The sequence below is a fragment of the Prinia subflava genome, chromosome 16, assembly GCF_021018805.1.
Source record: "Prinia subflava isolate CZ2003 ecotype Zambia chromosome 16, Cam_Psub_1.2, whole genome shotgun sequence".
NCBI lineage: Eukaryota > Metazoa > Chordata > Aves > Passeriformes > Cisticolidae > Prinia > Prinia subflava.
Window position 1 is genome coordinate 7284196 of NC_086262.1, and position 16939 is coordinate 7301134.

A 16939-nucleotide genomic window follows, 5' to 3' on the forward strand; every position below is an offset into this window, starting at 1 on the left:
CATCACTCAATAAAGCTGACAGAAAAGGCAGAAAAAGGAGTGATTAGCTCCTCAGATATTCAGGGCCATACCACAGAAGGAGGACTTTGAGTACTAAGAGGTAGCAAAATAACTTGTGATATCATTTTGGATTTTCTCTGATAAGAGTTGTGCCAATTTAGGAAATCTAGATGGGAAAGGTAAGAATTTTCCCCTTAAATCTATTTCTATCTAGTACCAAGTCAATTCTGGTTGTTGGCATCTAAACGGGGACTTGATGCACCATGAAGCAGATTTGCTAAGACAGGACTTTGTGTTTGAGACAGTGCTGGAAAATATGAAGTTTTATTTCTGTTCCTAATTGTGACACATGCCTCATACGTGACTTAAAAAAGACTGAATTCTGAAAGTTACTGGATGATTTTGAAAATCTGGACCTCTTGTTTCTCTTACCACAGTTTATTTGTCATGGAGGCCAGTGCTGCAATATCTCACACCATTCATATCAGAACTGGATTTTTTAATCTCTTTAAAAGAAAATATTTTCTTTTTTATTTCTGAACTCTCAACATAAATGCACATATGTCTTGCTGATATAAAGGTTATTATATTTTCTTTTGAAATAATTCCTTACCTCAGTTAACTGGCTGATACAATGTGCAGTGTTTACACTGAGGGATTGGATGGTGTCATATTGAAATAATCTCCAATCAGATGAATCAGTGCATTTCTCAGTAAATTTCCCCTAAAGTTTATCTGATAGTCTCAAACCCACTGGCATGATTATACAAACGCACATTTGGCGAGGTGCTGTGCAGTGAAGTGGATATAACTATTTCTAGAACCACGTCTGTTTTCTCACAGGAAACCTGCGAATCCCTCTTGAACTTGACCCTGGAAGAGGTGAAGAAGAATTACGAGGATGACAAACCGCAGAGGAAGTTTCTCGGCATCATCCCAACATCCTCCCCTGGGGTCCCCGAGGCGCCCAGCCCCGAGTTTGGGCTGGTGATCGACGGGCGGACGCTGAGCACCATCGTGCAGGGCGGGCTGGAGGAGAAGCTGCTGGCGCTGGCGCGGCGCTGCCGCTCCGTGCTCTGCTGCCGCGCCACGCCGCTGCACAAGAGCATGGTGGTCAAGCTGGTGCGCAGGCAGCTGGGAGCCATCACCCTCTCCATAGGTACCTCTGCTCTGGGCTCGCAGGGGACAGGGGAAACGGGCTCCTTCTGTAGGAGAAATGCGGGGAATGTATTGGAATATACAATATTTTTGTGCCTCAGACAGATGCAGTGAGGAAACAGTGTTGATTAAGCTTTCCTGATCAAAACGCATATAAAAAGTCCTTCATCAACTCTCACCAAGCAAATCTTGCCCCCCTTTAAACAAGGTGAAGGCACTCCAAATTCGGAATCTCCCAGCAGTCTTTCACGCGCATGAATATGAACACATGTACATATTACCTCCGAAATGTCCTTGTTTTGGGCCTGGATATCACTCAAGATTTGTCACTATTTTATCTTTTCATAAAGCCCTTTTCCTGTCAGATTTTCAGGGGACAGGAGAAGCGGGCTCCTTCTTTAGGAGAAATGAGTGGAATGTATTGTAGAGGGCAGATTTTTGTGTCTCAGACAGACACAGTGAGGAGACAGCATTGATTAACCTTTCCTGATCAAAACACATACAAAAAGTCCTTCATCAGCTCTCACCAAGCAAATCTCAGCCCCCTTTAAACAAGGTGAAGGCACTCCGAATTCAGAATCTCCCAGCAGTCTTTCATGTATGAACACATGTACATATTACCTCCAAAATGTCCTTGGTTTGGGCCTGGATATCACTCAAGATCAGTCACTATTTTATCTTTTCATAAAGTCCTTTTCCTGTCAGATTTTCCCAGCTGGTGAAAATAGAATTATCTCCAGAGTGATATTAAGCAATGATTCATTTGCCTTTTATCTCCAAATAATATGAAATGCTTTGAGTTTTCTACCAGATTTTTGGTAAGTGATGCCATAGAAATCCTTGATGAATTGATGTAGATGACTGCAAACTAAAAAATACCTCTCTATGGACAAAACAGAAAAGGAAGAGTCTATTGTCATTTTGAATATTACTTTGCCATACAGTTCAAACCATAAGATTTCAGCCTTCTGTTTCATTTACTTTACCAGCTAACCTAATTTACAATCTCCACATTGCAAGTAGTAAGCATGTCCCTGGAAATTTGGTTACATATTTAACTGTGAGTTGAAATGAGCAAAATAATTCTTGAAACTGGCTTATCACATTGTCATCTGCAATCAACTTTGTCATAGAGAATTCAGTGAAATAGGGTGTTGCAAAACATGTTCCTGGTTGCATGGATTTGGCCAAGCAGAAACACAAAATGATGCTGATGTAAATGGTGTTGGGGTTGCTGTGGCACCACCCAGCTGCTCCCAGTGCTGGATTTTGCCCTGCTGGAGCCAGGTCTCTTGGGAAGGAGGGAGACCAAGACCAGGGCCATGATGTCGTGCCTGATGCCATGCATCAGTTCTCATGATCAAGATGCATGGTAGTACAGAATATTTGAAATAATCAGCAGAGCTGAGATTGTTTCCTTCTGCTGATGGAGGCACCCTTTCTTGCCCTGTAATTGTTCCCTCCTGTCTTCCCACTCTAGGGGATGGTGCAAACGATGTAAGTATGATTCAAGCAGCTGATGTTGGAATTGGAGTGTCTGGCCAAGAAGGCATGCAGGTATCCTCTCAGTTTCTTTCCTCTTTTACCAGGTAGTCCCTTGAGGCTTAATAAGTTTCATAGCAGCCCTACACTCTCAAGTGTCATCTTAAAAATGCAAGTTGACATCATAAATTAATATCCAGTTTGTAATTATGGGTTCAGCCAGAAAAAAAAGAGCATTTTGAGCCAAAAATTAGCATGTGAGGACAAACCGGTGTTTGCTCGTGAGACTGGAAAATTAGCAGATGTCTGCCAGTGTTAGATGAGCATCTGGTTTCTGAATCTTCTCAGATGCTGCATTTCTAGGTTTCCAGTTTTTGTGGATTCTCTTCCACTGTCTTCTGCCCTGAATCCTTTCCCACACATCCCCCTTACTTATTCTCCTTAAATGGAGAGTTCTGCAGAGACAGAAAGTTCCAGCTATGCTCTTGAGGGTTAGTTTGTTGGTTTGTTTCTTCTACAGTATTCAATAGTAGGAAATTATTTCAATGTCTATGTTCAAATTTCAGTATATGGCGTGTGAAAAGGATGTGTTGTAAATGAGCTTCTGTTCCTTTCCCCAAAGGCTGTGATGGCCAGTGACTTTGCAATATCCCGATTTAAGCATCTCAAAAAGCTCCTTCTTGTCCACGGCCACTGGTGCTATACTCGCCTGGCAAAGATGGTGATTTACTTTTTCTACAAAAATGTGGTAAGATGATTAAAATTATGAAGTTTTCATCCTAGCAAAAGTTAATTCCAGGTCTGAGGGTTTTCTTGGTTGTTAGGTTTTGGTTTTTGCAGCATATACTCTTTATGAAGCTACAGTTTGTGTTTCTTTGCTTGACAAGTTTATGGTATGCCCTTTTCTTCTTAGCAAGGTGCTGCAAAGAGCATTGAGGAAAATACAGGCTCTAAATATATTTTGAAATAGCACTATTCCAGAGGGGAAAAGGATTCAAGGCTTAGTAACTTTATATGGTAGCACAAGAAACTTTATTAATAATACCCATGAGCCTCAAAATAAAATTTGCATAAGGGAGATCAGATTATTAGCACTCAAATGTAGATGAGTGTACACTAAGAATTGCCTGCCTGTGAAACCACTGAATTTTTATAGGAACCACTTGCAAATAATGATGCAGTCATATGTGTCATTTTTATTTAAAAATTAATGTATATGCAAATAAGCTGTTCATTGAAGTATGATCTAAAGTGGAAAAAAATGAAGTAATTCAGTTTCTACAAGACTGGGCAAAGAAGTCCATTTGACATGAAATACAGTCTGAGCTTGAAAGGCTTTTTACTTAGAATTCAAGATATCTGGTTTTTGTGGAGTTTTTAATAATTTTCAATAATGATTACTTCTTATCACTGTTAAAATTTGTAGTGGAAATTAACACTTTCCTTTTTTTGACTGGACATCCTTTTAGAGTTCAAAGGATATTTGTGAAATTCTTCTCCAGACTAGGATGCTGCTGTTCTTTAGTCTCCCCCTCATCATTAGGGAGCAGCACCCCTTTGATTCCACATGGACAACGAGATTCTAAAAGGAGTCCAAAATCTGGTGCTCAGGGCTGTGAACAGTTTACTTAATTATTCTCTGATATGTTTTTAAAGAACCATAATGGCTTTTAAAAAGCAATATCATAGTGGATCACTGTGAAACAGACCCTTAAGGTATATTGTTTATGGAATGAAGTGCAGTGCCTTTAAACAAAATCCTCTTAGGAGGCTCTGTTAATAACCAGTGCTAAACCTCACAGGTGTAACTCTGTGTTTGTGTTTGCTTCTCCCCAGTGCTATGTGAACCTCCTCTTCTGGTACCAGTTCTTCTGTGGCTTCTCAGGCAGCTCCATGGTGGATTACTGGCAGATGATTTTTTTCAACCTCTTCTTCACCTCAGTGCCCCCTCTTCTCTTTGGAGTCCTTGATAAAGATGTTTCTGCAGAAACACTCCTACGTCTGCCCGAGCTCTACAAGAACGGACAAAATTCAGAGGTGTGTCACGAAATAATTGCTTGATAATCCAAAGAACCACACAGGTTTTTTGTGTAGGAATGAGGGAAGGAAGAAAAGAGTTTAGACTTATTTGGAACATTGAAACAACAGGAGTCCAATCTTCTGTCTCTCCAGTAATGCATTCCACTCCATACGAGCTGTGTCACCATAGGTCACTAGACAAGTTTAAATATGCCAAATAGTCAAATTAAAATGGCACAAAATAAATGTTTCATTAGAAGAAAGAATTTTTTGACCAATTTTATAACTCTAGAAAGAGCTTGGATAAAGAATTTGAGGAATAAGATCCCTTGTGACGGGATACAACATTGGCAAAATTCAGCTTTTAAGACTCTTAGTTCATTGGTAATATTCCTAAGGTCTACCTTTACTTAACACAGATAAAATGTCTGTTTAGAGATAAGCCTTTGTTTTAATCAGCTGCTCAGGAGGCATTTACTCATGGAAGGAGACCAGTTAGCAGTAATTAATAAATAAGAAAAACAGACAGCAATTCTGTTTGCAGGCCAGGCTAGATGTATATCCCATCATAATGAATGTTATCTATAAACTCCTGCAGATATACAACTTGTCAACTTTTATTATTACAATGTTGGATGCCTTCTATCAAAGCCTCATTTGCTTCTTTGTCCCCTATTTGGTAAGTAACAGGCTTATTAATATTCTCACTCTCCTGTCCTCCTCAGAAGTAGTAAATTCAGTTCTGAATAGTCAGGGTTCACCACAGTCTCTCTGCCTGTTTTGTAGACGTACAAAGACTCTGACATAGATGTGTTTTCCTTTGGAAACCCCGTCAACACCATCTCCCTCCTGACCATTCTCTTGCACCAGGCTCTAGAAATGAAAACATGGGTACGTGTTTGACCTGTCCTGTTCACAGCTCTGGTTTTTTGTGACTGTTGCATGTTGTGTAGATATAGAATTCTCTTTCAGAGTCATTTACTGGAATTCTGGGTCACAAAAAGTGAGTAACAGGTACACTAAGATTTCACAAAGTGCCAAAATTTGTTATTAGCTCCGGGTTAATACCTTCATGTGCACAGAGAATTTGTTTCTATCATGCTTTGGGCAGGACAGTACTAAATATTTACATACCTCAATATATGAGGCAGTGTTACTTGGAGAACTGCATTCTCTGCTGTTCTCTAAATTCATTTTGGCTATTTCTCCTACTGTAGATTTCAGTGAAGTGCACTGTTGGATGCATTCTTCCCAACCAGCTCTGTCTCCTCCTGTCTTACACCTGTTCAGGGTCTCACAGGCCCCATTTGTGCTTGCAGACCGTGCTCCAGCTGGTGACGATGATCTGCAGCGTGGTTTTGTACCTCATCTTCTCAGTGACCTACAACGCTGCCTGCCTGGTCTGCAACCCTCCCACCAACCCCTACTGGATTATGGAGAGACAGCTCAAAGACCCCATCTTCTACCTGCTGTGCCTCATTACCCCTGTCATGGCACTCTTACCGAGGTTTGAATGCTTTCCCCTCACTTTTCCTTTTGTGGGATTGTAGACATGAGAGAAGAAACAGTAATGATGTGTACAGATCTGTGCTGTGACAGACACATCCTGCACAGGCACAATTGATCAGATGGGAAGTCAGATGCCCGAGTTCAACCTTCCAGTTCATGAACCATTCATTTATTCAGTTATATAACCCCAGATCAGTCACTATGTATCTTCTTTTCCCTTCAGGAAAACCTTTCTTTTAGGGTGCATCAAAGTTTACCAGTACAGATCTGCTACGTAATTGTTCACTGTCATAACCACAGTGTTGTTGAGCAGATCAAGACTATAAGCAAATCTTTGAAATATTCCTATATGTTTGAGAGTTACTAAATATATTCTTGATTTTAAGTATATTATGGTGCATTACTAAGCTGAATTTAAGAGCATTTCTATACGAAAAAAATCATTGCATCGAGAATTTTAGTTTTACTTTGTAGTGCAAAAAAATCAGATATGCTAAAGATAACTTTAATTGAGGCTGGATAATATTTAGAGAGGGATAATTATTGTGATGTGTTGCTGAAAAAAATGGTTTAAAAATGCAATGATTCTGTTCCCATATACAAATATGGGAACATTACTTATTTTGGTGTTCAATACATTACTAATTCTTAAAGCAGATATGTTTTGAGTTGCACCATTTGTTTCAAATATTTATTTGTTATTTATGTGGTCATTGGAAAGAAATGGGTTGGTTTGACTATCTTGCTAGTTCCCTTCTCATCCTAATTCCCATAAGTAATGCAGCACGCTGGTATTACAAAATTCAGGACAATATTTTTAGTATCTGGTTTTGTAAATGCTTTAAGGCATTAGAATCTGAGCCTTATCTTTGACTGAAAAGGAACTTTTCAAGAATAGATGGTGGTTTTGTTCAAACTCTTATTACTTTCCCATTTGAGTTGAGATGCTCTTGTGATTTTATGTTATATAAGTTCAGATCAGAATAAACAGCACAATTCAGCAAGGTCTCATGTCTTCTAGGCAGGGCACCCTTTTCCAGTCTGTTTTGCTCCTGCGTCACTTTTGTTTTCCTATCAGCCCTCATACACAGTGTCATTTCTGACCCTGAGCTTTCTACTGAGAGCTGCATCAAACACGTGGTTAGAGAACTCGTGTCTCCATCTTGGGAATTTAGCACAGTTAAGATCCTTGCTGCCTCAGCAGGTTATTGAGCTTGAGGGTTATATAATTATATATTCAAAATCTGGACAACTGCTGTTCCTTCGTATAGGTACCCCAGATTATTTTCTGCACAGTCTTTCATCTGCAGAACACCCAGGACCCATTTCTACTACGGCTGAGCTGTGCCAGCAGCTCACAGCAGTGGTGAAACACCCTTTGCTAAAATGCACTAAATTTTAAGTTCCATTCCATGGTCCATCACGCTGTGCTGCCTGCTCCCTATCTCCTCATTTGGTGTCTTGAGGTTTTGGTTTCCTCATAACAGTTTTCTGTAAAAATAATTGCTTTCCTGGGTTCTTCCCCTCAGTGCTGCCTTTTGTTTGAGCTGCAGCACTCAGGGGGAAGCTTGGCCTGTGCCCTGCCTGCTCCAGGCTTTCCCTGGAGCATCATCTGGCAGTGCTTTGCACATCTGTATCTCAAACTGCCTCTGCACTATGTTTTGGGACACAAACTACACAGCATTAAGTACAAAAGCCCTCAAGTCTGAGCAGAGGAAAGGGGTCTGAATTTAGAGTTTATTCATTGGCAAGGGGAGGCAGTGTGTTTGTTGGAGTTTTCCCACACATGAACCTGGTTATTTCCTCAGCTGTGGAAGGAGATGTGCTCTGCCATGGCACCTGCAGACACCCTGAGGTATCTGAGCCTCACAGCCTGCAGAGACCCAGCGGGTAATGGAGCCCCACACCCTGCAGGGCTGTGGGAAGGGCAGGAAAAAATGAGAGCCCTTCACAGGACAGGAGACACAGTCCCACCCCTTCTCTGTCCTCCTGTCTGATTTACTGGGAACTTGCACAAAAGACATAGAAAACGAGCTGAGAGGAATGACACAGGACAATGTGATCCACAGCAGATCTACACAGAAAGCCTTGGGCTCTCCCATGCTCCTCCTGACCAGACCTAAGGTTCTGTTGGGATTGACCAGCCTGAGCACAGGCACAGCAAATAAACTTTATCCACTCCTGCTTGTGCAAGAAATTCATTCCCTTAAAAGCCCTTTCAGTACTGAGCATCACTTGTTAGCCTTTTAAATCTTGTAATTCTTGTTTATACGTAGATTAAGCAGCAGGATGTGAGGATGGCACCTTTCTAAATGCAATTTCATGAAGTACTCATGTTTGTTCTAAAATACACATTGAAGACACCTATGTAAAGGTCAAATCCTAATAAAAAGATGCTTTGAAAGAGACTTTGATTTTCACACAAAGCTGACATGAGTTGGAGAGAGGATGTATGCAGTCTCACAGCACACAGTATTTAGTTACATAAGTTCTCTATCCTGCAAAGGGCAAATAGGACATTTTTGTTGCTGTTTTCTGAAAAATCCAAAAGCTGAGGCTTTCAACTTCTGCTTTTCTTTTATCTAATAAATTAAGATCTCTTCTTTAGCCTGTTTCAGCAGTATAAATACAACTTCCATATTTTCAAATATTGTATCTCTAGAGATATTTTCTAATTTTCTTCACTGTTCAGCAAGCAAGTAGTTATAAATATTTTAAAAATGAGCATGTATACATATAGTTGACTTTATACAAGTCAAGCTAAATATATAGTGACATGTTGTGTTAAGATCCGGGAGTCAACTTTCATCTGCCAGGTATAAGGTGTCTCCCAGATGTCTGTAGAGCAATGGAAAATTAGTATCTGTATTTGAGATATGTGATGTAGGTTATGGAATGAGCCCACTGATAAAAAAATCCATTCCCTTCTTCCTTCATCAGGTTCTTTATTTTTGCTCTACGAGGAGCCTTCGGAGCATCTCTCATTCTGAAAGCACAGCAAGTGGATAAACTTCCTAAGGAGCAACAGGATCTTGAAATCCAGAAGCTAAGGTCAAGAAAAGAAGCTGCTTCTGGTGCACCTGTGGCATCACCTGCATCTAATGATGACCTTGACCAAAGCATCAGGCACTTATGTGTGTCACCATTTCTACATCCAGCAGCAGCCTTGTCTCACAGGGACACAGAAAATCAGGGAGCTGCTGCCTCTGGGAGGAGGACAGATGAGGAGGGCTTTTACTTCTTTAATAGATGGGCAGAGGATGAATGTGCTGCTACTGATTCTTCAGCAGGGCCTTTCTCTGGAAATCATTCCCTTGTACCCAGAGGGGAAACAGCTCCTGGGCAGGATGGTGGCAAAGATTATCCCAGCAACTTTAATTACGGCAGCCACCGGCGGTCAGTGAGTTCAGTGACACTCTGAGGAGACATTCAGACATGGAACCCACAGCCCACGTGGAGAAGGACTCAACAGGGAAAATAAAAATGTTTGTGCTTAGCCATTTTGCTCACTAGAAATGGAGAGAGAGGCAACTGGAGTGGTGCTGTAGCAGCTTCAGCTGAATGCATGGTCTGGGTTTATCATTACTTGACTTTTTGATCATCCTGGTTTGGCCATGTTACAGGAACATTACAGGAGCATCATGCAGTTGCTGAGAATTGCACAATTACTTTATTTCAACAACTATTTTCGTATCATATTAATAGGGAATACTTGTGAAGTTTCAATATTGTTATTATTATGCTATTCAGTTAATAGAAAGAGAATCCATTCTTTTCTAAACCTAGTCGTAAAGCAACGCATCCCACTCTAGATTTTTACTATCAAAATCTTAAAAAGAGCTTAGTAGCTTAAAAATTATAATTCTTCATTAAAATTATTACCTGGAGATACTAAAGGTACTTGCAGAATAACAGCAATGGAGAGACATTAGAGAATGTTCCAGGTTTTAATCTATGTACTTAACATATACAACAGTATCAGCTCTACAGCTTGTTGTGCCTGAAGAGTAAGCTTAGGATTTTTATGCAGATATCAGTTTGACGTGATAGTGTTAGAAAAAGGACAAATGAGCTTATAAAGATGAAGAATACAAATACTGAACTGTGTGAACTGCCAAGACACCTCAGTGAGAAGTGGAGTCTACTTCTTCATACATGCAAAAGTAGACAGATATAACAAGTCATATTCAAGGATTTGGGTCCTGGAATTCTAAAGTTGTCCCTGATTTTTCCTCTAGAAATGCGGTTTCTTATTTCAATTCCCTGTATTCTTATGTGGTGCTGCTGCATTCCATCAAGTATGAATCATGCACCTCCACACAGCTGGTCACACTCATTGGTTGATGGATCTCAATAATGGAGATTTTGACAAGCCATATATGAAGGTCACTAACCACATTGTAGTAAGTACATGGTGTAAAATGACCAAAATATGCATAATATGTTAACTCTTTTGGTATCTCAGGGCAAAAAGATGCAGGAGAAAACCATAAGCTGTCACCATCATAACTACTTATTGCAATGCAATGAAAGGTGACTTTGGTATTTCTTATAGAAATGTTGACTAGTAAGATCATTTCCCAAGGTTTTCTTCACAATGTGGGATGAAATCTTACCTAGTTTAAAATTCAAACCATCTAGGCTTTTGTGAATCTACCACTGGTTCTGATTTAATACGTTTTTAGCCTTTTTTATACATGCTGGTTTCAGCTATTTACTATCTATGACAACATGTGATCTTTCTAATAACCTATTTAGCAAATGCTAATTTAACTCCTATATGTTATAATAATTACTGTAGCTAGAGTCTTCAAGTTATTACTTTGAAACAACTCAGGCAAAATTGAGTAGCATATCTCCCACTGAGGTTTCTGGTAGCCAGAGCAAGATAATACATAAGAACTCCTTTTGTTAGAGTATTAATTGTCAGCAGTTAAACAATTCAGTAAGAGATTTTTTTGCTTGATGAACAAAATGAAAGAAATTAGGTATAAATGAGATTATTGTTAATGGAGGGTGAGATTGCTCAAATGTTTGCTCACTAGCTGGGAATGGACCTGGGGCAACAAGACTAAAGATCAGTCCTTTACCATTCACAGCTTTTTTTTTTTACATTAAATGGTCCATTTCCTTTAAACTTAAAGAAGATGTCAATTCATTACACATTGTACTATAAAATGTGAAGTGTTTCATAGAAATAAGCGTGATAAGATCATGCCTTGCTGTGTTGTTGAGAGGACAGAAGCAGAGGTGAAGGAGTGCTTTTCCTACTGGCACCCACGAGCAGCAAACTCACATTTCCTCTGCACAGTAGGAACATTTATCAGAAGAACTAGGTGACAAATGCATCTGAATGTGCAAGGGGCTAGACAGGCTGTGTTTAACCAAATCTGGATGACTTCCTGAATTGAATGCTGCCTGTATGCCTTTCCTGAACTGAAAGCCAAGAGTTAATCTCATGTTTTCTCATCAGTCTCTGCAAAGCAGTTCTGCCATGCATTTTGCCCAGCAGAATAGGGTCAGAAATAGCACAGAGGGGAGGGTCCTTTAAAGACAGGGAGGGAAAACAGGATTGATTAGGAACTCCAGCCAAATAACCCCTAGATACTATTTAGTGATACATTTCCTGCTATGTCTGGGAACAAAAGAAGAGGAAGAGTCCTTTTCTAAGTAGTTTCTAGGCTTTAAGCAAAAAAAGTTGTGTCAGTTAAAAGAAAGAAATAAATAATCCAATTTTGCATGGGTGCCTTAAATAATTCTGTAGCTAAACATACAAAGTGATAATTCTATGTGTGGTAGATTACCACAAGTGGTCCAGTGGACAAATTTACCTGGAGAGTTTGCAACATAGAGGAAAACCACCCCTTCATTTCCCTTGATCCTTGAGGAGAGAGAAAGCTGAAATAAACAGAAATGAAAGGCAGCACCATGCAAGGCTTGACCTCTGCATTCCAACTGGCTCCAGAACTTTCTGTATCTCCCCTCCTGGGTGACAGTGCTGCCAGCTGCCCTCCAAAGCAGATGCTGTCTCAGCTCTGGACCCGTATTAACTGCTAAACAGTGTGATCTTCCTTCTGCTCCTGGCTATGCACTTCCCATGAACTATCTCATATTAAAAAAATGTCAAACAGGCACTTACATCCCTTTGATCATGAGGTAAATTAGCGGAGACTATCCAGCCTTTGGGGATGTAAGATCAAGAGAAAAAACTTTTTTTTGCAAAGAAAACAAGCCTACAGCTAGACAGAAAATCTCCTAAGGAATTTCTTTGGAAGAAGGGAAGTATATTTACTAAATGGGTTATTTAGACCTAACTGGATTTCCAAGGTAGCTTTATTTATTTATTTCAAGACATATTTAATAATACTGTCAAGGTCCATGTTCCATTAGTTCTAATGGCAATACTTTGTAACAGAACAGGTGTCTAATTTTTAATGTATCCTCTGGTGATATTCAATATTTCATATGCTTGGACAATAAAACATTAAAATTAATGGAGGAATGTGAAATTACTGCGTTCTTTTTATTCTTGTCTATGATGTGTTTTTAATGGTACTGCATATGAGCAGTGCTTTGAGCTATACAGAGCTTTACCTACATGAGAAAGAGGAGGTGACATCTCAGAGGTGAGCAAGAGCTGACCTGCCAGGTCTTGGCTAACAGATGCAGTCCCCTGCTGCTTGCAAGGGTCCATGAAGAGCCATCCCTCATGTTCTCAAATTCTGGGCTCTTTTTAACATGGGATGCAGGACATGCAAACAGATACACACCTTGTTCATGTCTGTTTGAGTACAGCCAGCTGGAGATGTCTCTGACAGTTATTGCTGATTATCTGCTGCAAGTCAGCAATAACTGCACAGTGTAAAACCCAGAACTGTTCAGGTGTGAGAGAGGAAGGATTCCAGTTTGTTGTCTTTCCTTACGTATCTTGCTTTTAATACTCTGTGGGGATGGGTTCTCTGCTGTGAACAGCTACTTTTCTGGAAGATGAATTGCATATACTTTCCTACTTCGTTGGCTGTCGGGATAATGAGAGAGATGGGACCACTGAGAGACATCTTAAAGTAAGAAATAAATGATTTATTACTTTTATCTTCTGCAGTCTCATAGAAGGGTGAGAACATCTTCACCACCTAAGTCAGAAGTCAATAACAGCCAGTGGTCAAAGATCACTGGTTACAAGGTCATTGAAAGGTTACTTTGCCAATAAACTACTGCCACAAAGAATGTTTCTACTTTCACATCAATCCCTAATTAAACTGCATCACAATTCTTGCCATAATGCAGCCCTTCTTAACCAATCATATAATGACACACAAAACTACTTGCCACACGTTAAAACTTTTTGCTGTTTCTGTAACTAGTTCTATAACTATGCTTTAAAGCTTTAAAACTTCCCACTACCTAGCTTAACAAGTTTCTGTCTAAACTACAAACCCACATTCTTGCCTATGGTCTCTATATCTGGTAGCCTTTTCCAAGGCCTCAAGTTTAACCCTATTTTCATGTCTATGGTTGGGCCTGCATGCACAAGGTTTTGAGAATTTTCTCTGCCCATATTTCCCACAGTTGGCTGATGCTGCAATGTTTAATTCATTTGTTTGTTTGAAGTTTGAGGTGGTGTATGAGTACAGAGCTATCAGCTTTAGGTGAGTGCAGGCAGGATGTGGCATGATTAGATACTTGTAAGCAGCACTGATGAGTAAAAATATAAACGAGGAGAGAAGAGGCTCTTGAAGATAATGATCACAGAGGGTGGGATTTAAAGAGATGACCAAATAATACTGAAGAGCTATAAAGTACTTTTGACATTGCCAGTGACTGGAACATGCTGCAACTATCAGTACACAAGACAACTGCAAACAGAACTTGCTGTCTGGCTCTTTAATATAACACCAGCTTATGCTCATTTACATGACAAATAATAAGACTGAATAAAGCTTGAATCACTATTTTTCAAAAAAGATCTGAGGATCTTTTGTCTGAAGGCACAGAAGGCAACAGTTATTCTCCCACATTCCCAGTGCATTACTGAAGTCTGTTCCATGTCCAGTCCCCCTTTCCATGTTAGCACCCAGAGAACTGGTGTGCTTACTGTGCTCTTCAGCAGGAGAGCAGAGCTCTATAAATTATCAACATAAATGACAAAAGGCTCAACTTTTCAGCTCACAGAGACTAAATGTTGACCTCCACAGAAACCCTGTCATGCTGCTGCTTTCTTGTACCCATTACTGTACAGCACCATAAAGCTGAGACAAAAATTTAACGGAACTGGGAGGGGAAGCAGTAAAAATATTTGCAATAAGTAGACAGTACAATGGAAGAAGAGTCTAAACAGAGATGGTTCCTGCCTTTTGTATGCTTGTTTTCCTCTCTGTTTTACTAACATTTTTCTATTTAACCTCAAACAGATCATTTAGGGAACTTCCAGACATTTATTGGTTTTATTCAGAAAAGGACAAATGGAAATCAATAGATTGCAGGCAGGTCAGTCGAGCTGATTTGAAATCACCTGACTTCCACTGAAGTTTTATTAGAGCCTGTCTTGTTTTGTTAATACTTTAATTCTAAGGACTTTTGCCAGGAAGGACAAGAATCTACATAAGGTCAATCTGAATGGATCCTCTTTCACAATGTTTAGGCAGCTTGTGGTCAGTAATTTCATGGTCTAAGTCAAGATCTGAAGAGCAGGGGAGACTCTTTATTCTGTTCCTGTGTACAGGGGATGGAAAGGGAGGTGCATTATCAGTACTAGGAGTGCACTGTAATGATAAAGGAAGAACATGAACATGTCCAAGAACTTCTGGAGCTTTCCAAACAAAGTCTTGAACTGCTTTCCATAATTGTTCAGATGTCATTAGGACCTTTAAGGGTCCATCTAAAATGCTTTATGGGTAGAACAATTAAAGTGTGCATTCATGCACGTTTGTGGTTAAGTGCAGAGAATGTAAAGAGTGGCCACACTCTTGCACTAGCTCAAATAAACATGGTTTTAATCATGTTTCAAGAGGAGATAATTCTGTAAAGATTCAAATTGGAATTCTCAAAAATATTAAATGTATGAATACTGGGAATTTGTTCTTAAGATCCTTTGCTCAATGTCATAATCTTCAATATCACAGTAAGGAGGGAATACAGTACACAGACATCACAGAGCCAGAATTGTGCTTGCAGCTATTAATTCTTGGATAAAAAAAACCCAAAGCTAAAATTTAGACCCAATAGGAGTCTAAATCTCCATCACTCTTCAATAATGCAGTCCAAGCACTACGCCAAATAAATATTTTAAGTCCTAATACTGATTTTGAAGGGAGGTTATTTAAAAGGAATGTTCAGGCACCACATGTGCATTTGACTTGCATTCTTTAAAACTTAAAGTGATTTGCAGTTTCTTGAGATTACTTAATACAATTCATTATTTGTGAAATATTTTCACAGAATCAAACAACAGTCCAGTGTCTTGGGAGGAAAAGACAATCCCTGTCACCTATTTGTCTACACAAGTCTTTATTGACAAAAAAACCAAACTCAAACCCTGTGAGAAGGGAGATTAACCCTACAGTGGAGGATGCTGAGGAGAACCTGCTTACTGGAGTTTTGAAGATTTAGCCACTATCTGTCATCAAAATAAAGTTTTTCTTTACTTCTAGTTTGTGGAAATATATCACAATAATGGTAGAGATCCAGAATGAGCTCCTATGCTGTGATAAATGACAAGACTTCCATGGTGTTCAAAGCATTATCAGAACCTATTTCATACCTCATCTGTTATTGTAAGCATAAAATGTGCAAATGTTCCCCACTGCTGTAAATGTCAGCATGCTGGGGGCAACTGCTTTGATTTTCTATCAGCAAACAATGTTAAATTATATAGTGTTTAATCATGCTTGCTGAGAGTGATGAACTTTAAGGAACGAGTTTCATTCCAATCATTCCATCTTCAGTTCCGAAAATCATTCATAAAATCTGAAAATAACTTCCTCAGCCTGGGAGCTTTCTAATGGCTCAAGGCTGATGGTAGAGCACTAAAATGCAAAGCATTTAGACATAAGCATTAATTTGATTGAGGAAATCAGGTATTTGAGCATATAATTTGCAAATAAACTTTGATAATCATACCTCTCTGATTTTCTGGCAGCTCTAGGCAGTGAAATTTTCTGCGTTTTTAGAAGAGTCTACATTGTCTGGTAGGACACAGCCTAAAAACTGATGATTTCTAAATACAGCAGTTTTATTTACCAGACCAGAATGTAAGTGGTTGGAAGGAAGGAGTGCTCCCCTGGAGTTACTGAAGGTCTGGGGTTTTATATGTGTGGAGAATCTCACCTACACTCCCCACCCACTCATTCCAAAAGGGAAGGTGCAGGTAAAGGCATGGAGGAGAGTTATACAGGGGTTAAAAATATAAAATTTCAAATAGCAAAGACATAGTGGAAGATAATAATGGTAGTATCTTAGCAACCACAGAAACTTCAGGAAAAGCTGTACAGGGAAATCAGCCACAGCCCATATTAAGGCCTCTCTCTGGCTTACATTTGTTATGTGTTTCTGAAACTGGATTTTTAGTCACACTATTTGAAAATATAGAAATTTTTATTGGAGGACTTCATCATCTTCAGTTTCTGCTGAGGGAAGACACAGTTATATATTTGGATCAGTAATTACTGATTTATTAGAGCAATTTCATTAGCATGCCTGCCTCGAGGGCAGATTAGAAGAATCAGGAGTGAGAGGAGGGGCTGGTGCTGTCCTGGGTAGAAAACCCTGTGCC

At 39.6% G+C, this 16939-nt stretch overlaps 1 protein-coding gene across 2 annotated transcripts in view; it reads left to right on the forward strand.

Annotated features, from left to right (window-relative positions):
- Positions 1-12656, forward strand: part of ATP10B (ATPase phospholipid transporting 10B (putative)) — a 50582-nt gene extending 37926 nt beyond the window's left edge. For both annotated transcript variants that reach the window (XM_063413675.1, XM_063413676.1), the window contains 8 exons: positions 844-1159; positions 2639-2715; positions 3263-3388; positions 4477-4677; positions 5258-5338; positions 5446-5550; positions 5979-6166; positions 9109-12656. In XM_063413675.1, the coding sequence (XP_063269745.1) occupies positions 844-1159; positions 2639-2715; positions 3263-3388; positions 4477-4677; positions 5258-5338; positions 5446-5550; positions 5979-6166; positions 9109-9589 (1575 nt within the window). In that variant the 3' untranslated portion in view covers positions 9590-12656. The remainder of the gene's footprint in view (positions 1-843; positions 1160-2638; positions 2716-3262; positions 3389-4476; positions 4678-5257; positions 5339-5445; positions 5551-5978; positions 6167-9108) is intronic.
- Positions 12657-16939: the final 4283 nt, after the last annotated feature.